Raw genomic sequence first — 15,548 nt, forward strand, 5'->3', positions numbered from 1 at the left:
CAGGGCACCCAGTCTCTGGAACATCCATTGGGTCTGGGGTATACATCACGGATCTCAAAGAGATATGTGGAAAACCCAGCCCAGAGAACCCTGCCCAAGCATCAGGACTCTGTGAATTCATAAAGATGTTCTGAATGCCAAAGCACCTGGAATTCTCAGAGACTGAGGCCCACCCTGGGCCTTGCTGAAAGAAAACAGCAAACACCGTTCCCACCCACAAGAATACATGCCCCTTCCCAGGAGCCTGCTCCAGAATGATCTCTGAACAGGGGGTTTTCACTGTTGGTCCTGGAGGCTGGAAAAATTTCCACCTCTTTTCTTGCACAGACCAGTCTCTCCTGTCCTGGCAACTGCTCTTGGAGGGGAGTATGGCAATTTGGGGTTCACTTACTCCTTCTCATTCTCTGATGGAAAATCAAGGTTAGGGTGGAAGGAATCCCAGTTAGATGTGGTACTCAAGTCAGAGCTATTTTCTTCCAGGTGGGGGAAGACGGTAAGAAGAGCGAGCCTGTGCTGGCTCGAACGTGAAACCAAGGCTGTCCAGACATGGCTCGGGACAGCACCAGCCCAAGGTGGCTCTGATGACAGAGGACTCTAAACAGGGTCTGCAAGCTACATACAGCCCATGAGCCAAAATCTTATTTTTATGATCTGGCTGCCGCTTATTTTTGTAAATAAAGTTTTACTGAGACACAACCATATCCCTTCATTTACGCATTTTCTATGGCAGCTTTTGAGCTACAAGGGCAGAGGTGAGCAGTCGCGACAGAGACCATATGGCCCACGGAGGCTGAAACCAGAGCAGTGCAAGCCATATGGCCCCATGCTTGGGAGACGCCACAGCTTGATTTCACCATGTTGAAATTTTTAATCATTTTTTAACAAGAGCTGAATTTTTGTTTTTCTCTGGACCCCTCAACTTATGTAGCCAGTCCTGCCGGAAAGATTTACTAAATGGTCCTACAGTTTGCCCTGTTCCTCTACTTTTTGAGTCCTTGGTTCCCTTTTACTCCTCTACCTTAATGTTTCTGGACCCAGGAAGGCAGCCCCTGTCAGAAGCAGTCTACTACATCTCCGGGAAACGTCGAGGCAGTCCTTCCTGGTACCCTTACCGAGAACTATATCAGCTATCATTATCAGCGGGGCCAACTGTGACCCAGAGCCTGGATTGAGTCAAGCCAAAGTCTGCCACTTACTTACCAGTCCTTGGGACCACCCAGAATAAATCTCATCCCTTATGCCTTCAAAGATTTGAGGAAAGTTCTTCTGTCCCTCTCATTGAGTCTTCTCTTTAGAACCCAAAATTGCTCCATTTCTCACAAGACATGTTTCAAGCTCTTTCTTAAAGGAGCTTCCTTCCTCTATAGATATGATCTAGTTTCCCAAGACCCCTCTTCAAGCATGGAGCCCCAGTAGAGCTCCAAGTGTAGTCTGACCGGTGCACAGTTGGGTAGGACAGTCACCTCCATTATTCTAGAGTGTTTATTGATGCATCCTGAGATCACTCTGTCTATTTTGGAACCCATTCCAAAAATCTCCCAGTTCCCTCATGATAGGAAAAGATGGTCTATTATGCTCATTATATAGGTGAGTAAACCAAAGTTTGGAAGGGAGTGGCCTGTTCATGGGCATATAGCAGTTCTTCCGTCTCAAAATCCCAAGCTCTCCAGTCCACCAACTGAGATTTTTGGGCCCTCAGTTTCTTCATCTGTAAAATGGAAAAGCTGTGTCTCTTCCAGCTAGAGCATACTGTGATTTATTTTCTAAATGCAGACCCCAAAAGCCAAGTCATGAAGAAAATAGAAGCTCTCAGCCCAGATCTAAAACTTGTAGGAAAAACAAAAAAGCTTCCTTTCCTACTGATCATTCTAGACTTACTAGCCTTGGGAACATTTGCATGAGTCTTGCTTGTTAACAGTAGCCCTAGACTTGCTGATCACTGAGTTTTCAGTCCATGGTACCATCACTTCCTTAGTGAGTCAGCTCATGTCATCTTTCCCTTTCCCGTTACTTCCCCTGTTCACACTCCACAAATTTGACTTCCTGCACATCCCATTTTCAAAATTATTTTCTCTCTCTTTTCCCTGACAAGCCAAATAACAACAACAATAAAAACCCTTTAAAATAAGAACGCAGAGTCCTCTGTAAAACCTCAGAAACAAAATGGGCTCCGGAAAGCCACTCTCTCTCCTTAATTGCTTTCTCTTGTTAGCTGCATCACCCCAGGGTTGACTTGAAAGTTTCATCTGTCAGTACGTTCTCTTCGTAACATTTTGTCTGTGAGTACACAGCCCCTCTGGTGCCCCGTTAGGTTTTCCCACTGTGTGGAGGGGCACAGACTCACGCATGGGGAATACAGGCAGGTTTTACCATCCAAACTTGGTAAGTAAGGGCCCCAAGACTCAGAGAGGGGGCTCAGAGCTGCTTCGCGATGGGGCCAAGAAACAACTAATGGTTCCCAGTTTCAGTGCTCTTTTCACCAGCAAGGTTTTGGGAAATACAATTGTCATAAGAAAGTGAGAGATGACTCTTTCTCTGCCTCTGACATCTGGCCCTTTCTTCTCTGCCTCTCTGATTCCACTCATCCTTCTGGTCCAGCTGAAGCATGCTTCCTGTGAAATCCACGATGTGTGTTAGTTGCTCCACTCCCTTGGCCCTCAACAGTGATCACCAGCTAGGGGCAGTGACCCTTTCAGATAACAAATGAGCCTCCTTACACACACTAAGGGTGCCTTAGAATGAAGCCAAGCATGTAATGAATCTCAACAAACAGTAGTTGCTATTGCCATTAGTGCTCATTGTTTCAGTGATTATGGTTGTGAAACAAGCTCCCCCAAAATCCAGTGACATGAAAAAATGATTATGATCCTGAACTCTGTGATTTAGATATTCAGACAGGACACAAAGAAGACAGTTTCTCTATTTCATGGTGTCTAGGGCTTCAGCTGGAAGACAGGAAGGTTGGGGATGACTTGAAGACTGGGGACTGGGAATATCCAAAACTTTGTTCACCCTCATGCCTGACGCTGATGTTGGCTGACAGCTGGAGCCTCAGCTCCTCTCCATGTGGTTTCCCCACATGGGCTGGTGTGGGCTTCCTCCTGGCATGGTGACTGAGGTCCAAGAGCAAGAACCCTGAGAGGAGAGAGCCAGGAAGCCAGCCAGGGAGGGAACACAGACCCTTCCTTTTGGTGGAAGGAGTGTCAGTCTCGTCATCTTTGGAAAAGACGGCCTTCCATCATCATTATTACTATGTCATTATGATTACTTCCCCTTTAGGATGATGAGTTCTTCCAGGTGGCTCTTCCATCCCTTGCAACAAGACTGCCGTTAGTTGGTCCATCTTTCACCAGACAGATCTGGTTCTACAGTACACAAAACTTAAGCTCAGGCTTAGATCCCTGCCGCATCCCTCATGAATACAAGCAACAGTGTTCTTTTTGTGTTCCAATCTCTTTGCAGAATATTCACATACCTGGGACCAGGGGGACCTGGGGACCCAGGCAAGGAATGGAAAAGCAACAAAAAAAGTTACCTCTTAATCCTAAGAGACTTAGGGACAGTTTTCTAGTTGCCTGCCATTTATCCCTAGTAACACTGTGGGGGCTGAAAATGTGCTCAGCTAAAAATCTATAGTTCCATCATCGTTTGCCAGGATTGGAGTGACCAATGAGCTATAAACAGAAGTAGCTGGGCGGGACTTCTAAGAAAGCTTTCTAACAGAGCCGACTCAGTTGGCAGATGTCATTTCTTGTCCCTGCCCCTTCCTGTTTCTTCTTATCCAGACTCAGAGACGATGGCTGGAGGAGCAGCAGCCATCTTGTGCCTATGAGGTAGCTTCAAAGCTAGCAGAACAGAAGGATGGGAGTCCAGATGTCTGATGACATCATGGAGCCACTATAGTATTTCTGAACAATTTGTGTTAAGTGAGAGAAAAAAGTTCCTACCTTATTCAAGCCACTATTATTTTTGCATCCTTTGTATTAGTAGCAAAGTATAATTATTGATAAAGCCTTAATCACCTCTGGTTTTCCCCTCCTACCTCAAACTTCACTCAGCTCCAATCTACCCTCCAGCAGGCCACCGGTCCTGCTTTGAAGCCTTCAATGGCTTTCCAGCAGCCCTAGATAAAATCCACATTACTTAGTATGATATTTGGGATACTGCACCCCCTAGGCCTGAGCTGAGCTGTATCTCCTGCCTCAAACCCAGACACCCTGTGCTCCAGCCACTCCACATTTTTCAACATTCCTGTCTATACTACTCTTTGATACCCATAATCCTGTAACTTGAAGTGTTCTAGGTGGTGAGCTTCTGCTTGTCATTCAATACATATCTGCAAAGTCACCTCCCACAGGAAGCCTTCCCTGATGTCCTCAAAGTCACTGACTCCTATGGACTTCTAAGACCAGTTCTTTGTAAAATATCTCTGATGTGTGGCACTTACCACACAGTATTATAATCACTTATCGTTTCAACTGGTCTCCCCTCCTTGACTGGGAGCACTTCAAGGCAGAGACGAAGCCTTGCTGGTCTGTTTATCCCCAGCTATTAGCAAATCCTGAATGAAGGAGTGAATAGACAGGTACATGGAAGCACAGCCCCTGACCCCTGCGGATTCAGAGTTGCCATCCTTCAGGCTGCTGGGTCCCAGGGGATGGCTGAGTTAGAAGAGGGCACAGAAAAACCGAGCAGATCTCTAAGAGAGGTGCACCCCACTCATGCATGTGGAGTGTCTGGGGCCCAAGAAAATCCTGGAAGCTGTCACTAGGGCAGGGTGAAGGGTAGCACAAACATGAGCTTCATGTTCCGCGCACTGGGCGTATCCCAGTGCAGGCTCCAGACGGCAGATGAGGGGCAGTCCCACAGCAGCTTCCTCTCCCTGTTTCATCCCCAGCCTGGCCCCACACCACAGTCCATCAACTCCTGCTCCAGGTGAAAACCTCAGAAACCCACAAAGCTTAGACCTGCTCCAGGTCACCAAGCAGCAGGGCCAGGCACTGGCAATCCAACGAGAAGCCCCACAACAATGCATTTCCAGCTCCTGAAGCCATTCCCAGGGTAGGAGAGCCCTAACTGTTATTATCTTGTTCCCATTTTATAGATGGGGACAGAGTGACCCAGAGAGGTGAAGTGTGCCAAAGGTCACACAGCCAGCCAGAGGCAGAGGAGGGACTAACTCCTCTTTCCTCTATGGGCGGTGCGCCCCAAAGGAGCCCAAATGCTGAGAGCAGTGGGGCAAATTCCAGGGGCCCCAGAGCGACAGCCAAGTTGGCCACAGCCACACAACGCATAGGCAATGCCAGGCCCTCTGCACCCTCTCTTGAGGCCCAGTGCCCCGAGGCAGCCCCCTTTAAGGAGTGATCGGCCTTCCAGAAGAGCTCCAGTCTTAATTTTAGCTTGGAGGCCTGCCACAGGAGGCTTTGGCGAGAGGCAGGCTGAAGTTATGTGGGACAGCTGTCAGCCGGCATGCTGGGTGGGGCCTATTTAGCTGGCAGGGACATAAGTCTGGGGACACTGAATTGGTCTCTCTGCCCCAAGTATTTTCAGCCCCAGCCGGCCACACGGCTCGGATCTCCCCCTGTGGATCCCCCCAGCTCCGCGATGATGGCAGAAGAGCACACAGACCTCGAGGCCCAGATCGTCAAGGATATCCACTGCAAGGAGATTGACCTGGTGAACCGAGACCCCAAAAACATTAACGAGGACATAGTCAAGGTAGGCTCTGCGGGCCTGCCTTGGTGGGCGGAGGGTGTCAGGCTTGTGAGAGGTGGGCGCTTGGCAGGGGAGGGCTTCTGCTGCAGATACAGCTTCCCTGAAAAGAGACTTGTTGCTCTGTTGTCTCTGTATCACCCCACCCCACTCCACCCCACCCCCCAAAAAAGGCTTGTAAATCACCCAAGGACCTTTAGCAAAATCAAGAGCAAAAAAATTAGCCTCATCTCCATGACCCAAGTGCTAATCAGGGCGGGAGAAGCGAGTCACAAAGAAAATCCCTCCTTACTACTGTGACGCTACTGCCACTCACTCCTGGCCCTCATCCTGGGAGGAATAGGAATGGGCGGCCAAGTTGGGCTCCTTTCCATGCCAGGGGGCATTTCTGTGGTCTCTCCAGTGGGTGCAGGGTTAATCCCCAGAGGGCAACTTCCAGCAGGACCGGAAGCCCCTCGAGGTGCACTCACTCCCCCAGAGCACTGCCCAACATCTGTCCCTAAGGCTAGGGGCCATGCCCAGCCCTCCCCCAGCTCCCTCCTCACCCCAGGTCTAGTGGCCAGGACAGGGCAGAGGGCACCTGGGACCCTGGAAAGGAATGCTCAGAGTTGTCCAGCCCTCAGGGAGTCTTCCAATATCTGAAGTTGGGCCTCTTTCCTCGCCTCCCGGTGACACTAACAGACCTGCTGCCTCCAGGCCTACACCTTCAATCCAACTTCCACCCAGTACCCGGAGGGATCTTTCTTTTTTTCTTTTTGGGACAGTCTCACTCTGTCCCCTAGGCAGGAGTGCAGTCGTGCACTCACGGCACACTGCAGCCTCAACCTCCCAAGCTCAAGCGATTCTCCCTCCTCAGCCTCCTGAGTAGCTGGGACCACAGGCGAGTACCACTATGCCTGGCTAATTTTTGTATTTTTAGTAGAGACCGGGTTTCATTATGTTGACCAAGCTGGTATCAAACTCTTGGGCTCAAGTGATCCTCCTGCCTCCCAAAGTGCTGGGATTACAGGCGCAAGCCTCCGCACTTGGCTCGGAGGGAAACTTCTAAAGCAGAGTTCCTCCAAGAAGGGTCCCCAGCCACCAGCATCAGAGTCACTGGAGGGGCTGTTAAGAGGGCCAGTGTCTGGGGCCTCTCAGATTCTACTGAAAGTGTTGGAATCTCAGGCCAGGGCTGTCCAATAAGGATACTGTTACCACAAGGAATTTTAAATTTTCTAGCAGCCACATTTTAAAATGCAAAAGCAAACAGGTGAAATTAATGTTCATGATATTTCTTACTTAACCCTATATATTTAAAATAGTATTATTTCAACATATAAGCAATATAAAACAATTATCAATGAACTAGTGTACAGTCTTCAAGTTTAAAATCCAGTGTGCTTCCTGCACCCACAGAGTATTTCAGTTCAGACTTCACATTTTCATCCAACATGCTTGTTCTGCATTTAGATTTCATAAAACGTACATGTGAAAATCAATTCACATGCCTGTACTGTTTCAAACATTCTGTAAAAATTTTTCAATAATGAAATCAGGGTTTACATTTTAATTAAAGTTAAACAAAATATAGAATTCTTCAGTTTCGCTAGCCACATTTCAAGTGTTCAAAGCTCCTGGCCACTGGATCAGACTGTGTGGCTGAGGACTTGTTCTAAAGCACAGGCCTGTATTGCGATCTTTCAGTGGGGCACCCCTCCATGCTGGAGAAGCCTAGCCTGTCCATGTGGCTGTCCAAACCCAACACAATCTGGCCCCAACCTGTTTCTTCTGCCTGGTTTGCTCCCACCTGCCAGCCCACCCACCAGAGTACCTTCCTGTGCCATTGCCAGAAGTGCATGTCCCCTCTTTTCCAGGTGGTGAATGCCTCACTCAGCCTTCAAGGCCCAACTCCAATGCAACCTCCTCTAGGAAGCCTTCCCTGAGTCCTCCAGGCAATTAGTTGCTCCCACTTCTGTCCCCTTGCTTCACTCAGGGCATTCCTCTACAACAGCTCTTATTACACTGGATATTATATTTCCATACATTATGAGTGATGGAGATAGAGTATATAATATAGCACTGTGTGAAAGTTGCAATAAGGAAAATTAGGAAACAAATTTTACAAACCATAAAGCACTATATACATGTAAATAAAATTGTGCATGTAAAATATTATTAGTTATGGTTTCCATCAGTGTGATCTAGCAGGAATAGTCCTGGACTTGACTTTAATAGACTTGATTTCAAATCCAGCCCATTTTACCTAAAAATGATAACACTGGACAAGCCAACCAGGTTTTCTGAGCCTCAGTTTCCCCTGTAAAGTAGGAATAATATCATTTACCTCCACCAGGTAAACGAATCTCAGAGCAGTACTGTGCAATATAATGTGAGGATTGAATGAGACGAAGGGTTTGAAAGTGTCTAACACAGTCCCTGGCACCCAGCAAGGATGTGACGGTGTGAGTCAAAGAAAGGTCTCAAAGAGCTTGCAATCTAGAGGCAAGAGAGCTAAGCCAGGAGCCTGTGTCACGCCTAGGTAACCATCTGGTACACCCTGGTGGGCTGCAGGAGGATGGGAAAGAGGACCCCACGGGGGAACACGGTTTCTAAAGGACACCCACAATGAGTGGTAAGTACAGAGGGAGCCCTGGAGGGAGCCAGCTGCAAGCCGCAGGCCTGGATTATGACGCAGAGGGAGCAGCGGGGGCGGCAGCACAGATGCAGCGGCTTTACGCAGCCTTCCTGGGGCTAAGAGCTGTCGTCTCCTGGAGGCCCCGAGCCCTAGAAAAAATAGCAAAGGCTAAACAAGGGTGCCACACATAATTTGTCCAGAGGAGGTGGTTATTTGGTATGTTTTGGACATTCTCTGCTTTAGGGATTTATTTGACTTTTTCTTTCTTTTATTTTTAGTGAGTGAGAAATGAAAAAAGTTTACTGCAGAACAAGGATCATAAAGCAGACTCAGATATATATCAGATTTAGATAGACTTCAGGTCTATATTACAGTCTGTTAAAGAATAAAGAAAAGAAAGAAGGAGAGAGGGGACGGTGGCTAGGAGGGATAAAGCCAGACTGTTCAGCCTCTCAATTGCCAGGATTTCGCCATTGATGGAGGAAAAGAGAGATGGGAAGGAAAAGGGAATGAGGGAGACAGAGAGAGATGGAGAAACCGGAGAGAGGCTGAGAGGAGGGTGCAGGAGGCCCTGGCAGTGCCCCAGGTGGCAGGTGGCAAGGTGGCCTCACAGGTGGTAGCAGGTTCCTCATGGGCTAAGATGATTGGCAAGGAAAGAAGGCTGGAATAGGACCTGGCTACAGAGACTCGAGTTCTGGTCCAAGACCGGACAGTAACTTGCTGTGTGACTCTGAGGAAATCCTTTGCCTTCTCTGGGCCCAAGTCCCTGGTGCCACCAGGCGCTTCTGTTTCACATTTTAAAAAGTCAGCGATGAAGAGTAGGAGATAGACATACTACATCCATGGATTTGACCCCCAGTAGAGGGGTGGCACCCCTTTTTGGCCCTGCCCTTAAACCCAGGCAGCCAAGGACAGAGGAAAAGCCCCGTACACCCCAACAGACTTCAACTGTGGTCTCCAAGGCTGGGGGCCCAGGGCAGCGTAGAAGGTCATGGAGATTGGAGCTGAGGAACTGGGGGGAGCACACCCTCATTCCTGTTGCCACTTGCCTCCTCATCAACACTGATTCCACAAATCGCTACTGAATGCCTGCTCAGCACAGTCACTGTGCTATCCCAGAGGACATGGTGATGAGCAGGACAGGCTCACTGCATGCAAGCCCTCCAGGCTGCGGGGACGGGAATGTCTGCCAAAAGTCCTCAGGGTTCTCAGCTCACCAGTGGGTACACCCAAGGATGCCTCAACCTTCACAGCCAGGTTGGAAAGGTTCTAGCCCCAGTATAGGTATACCTCAGGACCTCAGAGCCACCCCACACTGTCCCCAATTTATTTCTGAGAAGGCTTAGGGCCACCTCACTGACAGTGCTCTCTCTCTCTCCTCTCTCTTTCTCTCCTCTCTCTTTCTCTCCTCTCTCTCTTCTCTCTCTCTCTATCTCCCTTTCTTGACTCACACATAGGCCCCCAGGGTCCTAAAGCAGTCATGCTTGAACCTGAGAGTCATGCAGGTTTCCCAGCTTCTGTAGTCAACTCCTCCCTCGCAAGCTTCTCCCAAGTTGCCCTTCAAGCAGCGGAAGGAGATAGACAGGATCCCAGCTTCTCCACGATACTACTCCCCAACTCCCTCCACCCACATCTGCCACAGAATGCCTGCTTTCTTCAGAAAAACAAACTCCCATTTGCCCCTCAGCTCAGGCTACACAACACCTAGAGGAACCAGATGCCCACCAGCCCTACAAACTCTTGTTCCAGGTTTGTGCCCATCAGGGACACCCTGTCACACAAAGATGAAACTGACCTGGTACCTCCCCTGGAGAGGAATCCAGCCCTGGGGAGAAAATGAGATGAGAACATACAGGAGAAGGTGCTGAACACCATAAATGAGTGCCAGGTTAAGTGTCATGGGAGGTTAGGAGAGGAAGAATTACTTTCATAGGGAAAAATCAGAAGCCAGCTTTATGGAGAGGTGGCATCCATGGTGCATTATAAAAATGAGAAAAATTAAAAATGTGAAATGGAGGAACAAAGTTTTCCATGAAGAAATGGAATAAGCAATGGCTTTCCCAACACTGGGAAGAATGTTGGGCAGAGTCAGCAAATGTGAGAGGCTGTCATTACCACTGCCCCTTCCAGTGTTCATGGCAGACATGACTAATGGATCACAGCACTGCTCCATGGAAGCCATGAACCATCAGCTAGTCATAGTGGGTACAACAGATAACACTTCACCGCTGCTCTGTCTGCAGGGGAATAATGAACTATCGAAGAGGATTAGGACAGAGCATCTGAAAGGGAATTTATGGGAGAGAAGGCAAGAAGGGCAGGTTAAAACTAAATAATGGAGGGTCATCCAATCCACCTGTCATTTCATATTGGCAATTCCTTCCTTTTGGAAATGTCTTGCCCTCTGTCAATGACCTCTAAGAAAGGCTACATCAGACTAATTCACACTGAGGTATTACAACTTAGTGTTATGAGGACTCCTGAGTATCAACTGATCTAGAGTTTTTCAAAATGCAGTCCACTTTCCCAGGGTCCACTGGTGGGAGCACTTATTAAAATGCAGATTCCTTGGCCTTGCCCCCAGAAGTTATTCAGCTGAGCTGGTGAATGTTTGCATTTCATGTTTGGGCATAAAAGTTTCATGCTCAGGCCAAGCATGGTGGCTCACGCCTGTAATCTCAGCACTTTAGGGAGCCAAGGCAGGTAGATCACCTGAGGTCAGCAGTTCAAAACCTGACCTGGCTAACATGATGAAAACCCATCTCTACTAAAAATACAAAACAATAGCCAGATGTAGTGGTGGGCACCTCTAACCCCAGCTACTCAGGAGGCTGAGGCAGGAGAATTGCTTGAACCCAGGAGGCGGAGGTTGCCATGAGTCGAGATCGCACCACTGCATTCCAGTCTGGACAGCAAGAGCAAAACTTCTTCTCAAAAAAAAAAAGAAGTTTCATGCTCAAACCTGTCAGCTTGTCAGCAACCAAGTCCCATTCATCCTACAGAAGACACCTGGGGCCCAGAGTTATCCCTTGTTTTCCTTAAAGACAGACAGTATCAGTTACCAATTGCTGAGTAACAAATCATTCCAAAACTTAATGGCTTAAGGAAACAACCATTTTTTGATTTCTCACAGTTCTGTGGGTTGGCAGGGCTCAGTTTGGCAGTCTTGCTGGTCTCACTGGGGGCCTCTCATGCAGCTACAGTCAGATGGTGGCTGAGGCTGCAATCACCTGGGGGCTCCACCAAGCTGGAACATCCAAGATGGTTCACTCATAGCCCTGGAATACTGGCAGAGATGGCTGGGAGGCACAGCTCAGCTGTGGTGCTGGGGTGGCTGGCCCTCTATCTCTGTGTAGTTTCAGGCCTCCTCATTCACATGGCCTCTCCATTAGTCTCTCAAGCAGCATTCAGCAGTGCGTTTCTAATTCTACCAGTCTCCAGAGCAAAGTATAAAAGTGGACTTCTAACATGGGGGCTTAAAGCTCCTAAAAGCAGAAGCTGCTGGTCTTTCTGAAGGATTAGTTCTAGAACTGCACAACATCCTTTCTGCCACATTCTTGTGGTTAAAGTGAGTCACAGGGCAAGCCCAGACTCAAGATGGGCTGAGACTACCTGAGGACAAACACTGAGAAGCATGACTAATGGAGGGTCATCTTTGGAGACCAGCTAACCACCCACCGAAAGCTCATGCACAGCCAAGCCTAGAGCTCCACCCAAGGTGCTTCTATTGTTCCCCATTCCAATATGCACCAAATTTCTTGAAGGCAGAGACTGAGAGGGCAGAAGAGTGGATGGGAAGGGACAGGCAGTGAGGCAAAGATCAGGGCTTAGTGGATTGCTGAGGAGCTTTTTCTGGCAGGTTCTTCTCCTCCTCTCTCTCTTTGCAGCCCTCTGTTATCTCAGTCTCTTCCCAACTCCTTTACATAAACCCAAGTCCTGTTGTGCCCCAGCCCAGGTGCCCTAGGTCCCCTAAGGTAGACCTGGAGCTGAAGAGAAGGGCTGGAGGGCACTAGGATGGGGGTAGGTATATGGTCCTACCTAGGATGCTCTCAATTCCAAGAGCATCCTCTTGAAGGATGAGTCAGAGATATTCTCAACTGCAAGCTCCAGATGATGCCTGGCCACCTCCTCCTCCCATCAGAGCCAGCCTGTGCTGTGTTCTGTGCCTCAGGCCCTGCTAGGGTATCTGGCCCCTTCAGTGACCCTGCTGTCAGGCTGACCTGAGCATCACTCTGCCAGTCCCTTACATGCCGTGTGAAATAACACATGTAAGATATGTGACCTCAAACTGGCATGCATAAAGGGCCAAATACATTGTGTGTGTTACCGTGGTTATCCCAGGTTGTACAGAATTCCATTATTTTGTTGCTACCAATTATAACAAAAGTTGCAGAGCTTCTCCATTTCTACAGTTTTTGCAGCTATCACCTCATTTTACTTCCTATTTTATAGGCCAGTGCCTCTAAAACTGAGTGAAGGACCAGTTTTAATATTATTATTCCAATCCATTGTACAGCTCTACTTTTGCAAAATATAACAAAAATTAATCACTGGAAAAATGAAAACAGCCGTGCAGTTATAAGCACCAATTTGTATTGTTAGATTCAATAAACATAAAATTACTGCATCAAATTTCTGTGAATATTTCTAAGCGCTCTCAACTTCTGTAATCACCTTGTTGGGAGACAGGGCACACTGATTGTGAACTGCCTTGTAAGTAACAAGGTAATAGGGGAGGAAGCTGGGACCTAGCAAAAGCTAAGCCTCTCGCTTGGGTTTGCTGACTCTGAAGCTAACTCCGTGTCACTACAGATCTTGGCCCAATCGTCTCTGTTAGAGTTGAAAAAAGAAAGCAAACAAACAAAAAACCCAGCATCTCAGAGAGGGAAAGTACCATGCCCCAAATCACACAGTAACTCGGTGGCCAGTGGATACTGGGACCATATACCTATCCCCCTGCTAAGGGCTATTTCCCCAGCCACAGATATCCTGTTTGAATTGTCCAAGGCCCTGAATGCCTACGGACTGAGTCATGCAGGACTCTGGGGGAGGTATTTTTGACCGTGGGTGACTGCTGTCCTCCCCCGCATCCTCAAGCAATCCCCCGCCCTGCTATCCTGCACTTTCCCCGCCCTCTCAGAGACTGCGGGGACTGCGCTGGTTTCAATTAATCAACTGAGTCTCTTGCTGTTCCAAAAATATGCCAGAGAAGGGGACACCGACAGAATGTGCATCATCGTTCCCCCTTCCTCACGCTCCAGCCCCTCTCTCCAAATGCACACAATGTCCTGAGCCTCAGCCCGCCACCCTCCAAGAAAAAGCCATCTCTTCTCTGCTTTTGGAAAGGAATTAAGAAATGAAGTCACTATGTGCTTGTGCTACACTGGCATGACGGCCTAGAGCTGCCTGAGCTGGGCCTTATAAATATCTCCCCAAACTAGCATGCTGTGGCCAAAGCTCTCTCAATGCTCAAATCTGAGCTAAGGGAACAGCTGCCTCCTCCAAGCCCAGCCCAGCCCTCTGAGAGCACGTTTTCTGAGATTCACAGAAAATAGAGCACTTGCCCCACACACAGCCCCCAAAGGCAATCCCTGGCAATAATTCAAATGTTAGCACCAACGGCTTCTGCAAACACCAAAAAAAGAAGAAGAAGAAAGATAATTAAAAGACATATACAGAGGCCATTGGCAGTAGGGTTATTACTGTAAGTACTGTAATTATTACTGTAAAGAAAGGAGGACTCCATCCATCTTATCAGCACAGACTGAGATACACACACACACACACATACACACACACACACATTTATAACTAGGTAGGCTGGAGAATAATCCAGGATGTCAAAAGAATTTCTGAGACACATTTTCGAAGGAAACTTCAGAGCACCTGAAGGAATAATTACCATCATTGAGCAATATTACCATCACAATAGCACCATGTGCCAAGTATTGTGCTAAGCACTGCTCAAGAGGTAGTGTGCCTAGGCGAAGTGGGTAATCAATCAGTATTTATTTGGATGTGTAGGTAGGCAGATGAATGGATGGATGTGGACGGACGGATGGATGGATGGATGATAGATGAGCAGGTGGATAGGTGGCTAGATGGATAGATGAATGAGTGGATGGATAGGTGGTGGGTAATTTATAAAGAAAAGAGATTCATTTTTGTTCACGGTTCTGCAGGCTATATAAGAAGCATGGTGCAGGCATCTGCATCTGGTGAGGCCTAAGGAAGCTTCCAATCATATCAGAAGGCAAAGAGGGAGCTGGCGTATCACGTGGCGAGAGAGGGAGCAAGAGAGATCCTGGGCTCTTTCAAACAACCAGCTCTCATGTGAACCAGCACAGCAAGAACTTACTCATGACCACAGGGAGGGCACCAAGCCATAGTGAAGGGTCCGCCCCCATGACCCAAACACCTCCCACCAGGCCCCACCTTCAACACCGGGGATCACATTTCAACATGAGATTTGGAGGGGACAAACATCCAAACCATCTCAGTGGGGTGTGGATGTATGGATGAATACATGGAAGAAAAATGATCTCAATCAACAGGATCAAGGCCCTGGGGATTTGATCCATAGGCATGGGGAGTGAATATGACTTTTCCATCCCTGTTCCAATCCCTCAGTCCCCCAAATTCCCAGCCAGCCACCACCTCCAGGAAGCCCTCCAAGAAGAAGTGACATCCTTCCTGAGAAGATGAGGCCCATTTTCTTCCTCTCCTCCCATCCACAGGCTTGCATAACAGATTAAGTCATCTCTGATGAAACCTGCAGCAGAGAAATCTGGGGGCCGAAATTATACAAGGAAGGTCTTGGGAGGCCCTACTGACTCAGGTCAGCTTTTTCATATCTCCTGCAGCCCAGAGTCTCACCCTGTAAACTGTGCTGCCTGCTAACACACCACCCCGAGCGAGGCCTCATCCTCAGGGATCCCCAGCCTCAGAGCACAGGGGGATCAGGGACCTGAGGTGGGGTGCAGGAGCTCAGGAGCTAAAGTCACATGAGAAAAGGGGGCCCAACACTGTCTGAGCAACTTGGTTCTAGTCACTCCCTTCCCCAGAAAACATTGTACTGGAAAGAAATACCCCAAACAATCATATCTTTAGTGATTTGTTTTTCTAAGACCAGCCGAGCGAGCACAAAAGAACCAGCAAGTAGGCAAAGGTCAGGAGCAAAACTGCAAGTTTATTTTGGTAACCTAAGGTGTGGGGAAGAAGT

The 15,548-nt window shown here is 48.3% G+C and overlaps 1 protein-coding gene across 2 annotated transcripts in view; it reads left to right on the top strand.

Annotated features, from left to right (window-relative positions):
* The first annotated feature begins 5,533 nt into the window (after nucleotides 1–5,533).
* The window catches only part of CAV3 (caveolin 3), a 15,803-nt gene continuing 5,788 nt past the window's right edge, over nucleotides 5,534–15,548 (top strand). For both annotated transcript variants that reach the window (XM_011961278.1, XM_011961279.1), the window contains exon 1: nucleotides 5,534–5,718. In XM_011961278.1, the coding sequence (XP_011816668.1) occupies nucleotides 5,605–5,718 (114 nt within the window). In that variant the 5' untranslated portion in view covers nucleotides 5,534–5,604. The remainder of the gene's footprint in view (nucleotides 5,719–15,548) is intronic.

This window comes from Colobus angolensis, unplaced genomic scaffold (assembly GCF_000951035.1).
Source record: "Colobus angolensis palliatus isolate OR3802 unplaced genomic scaffold, Cang.pa_1.0 Scaffold544, whole genome shotgun sequence".
Lineage (NCBI taxonomy): Eukaryota > Metazoa > Chordata > Mammalia > Primates > Cercopithecidae > Colobus > Colobus angolensis.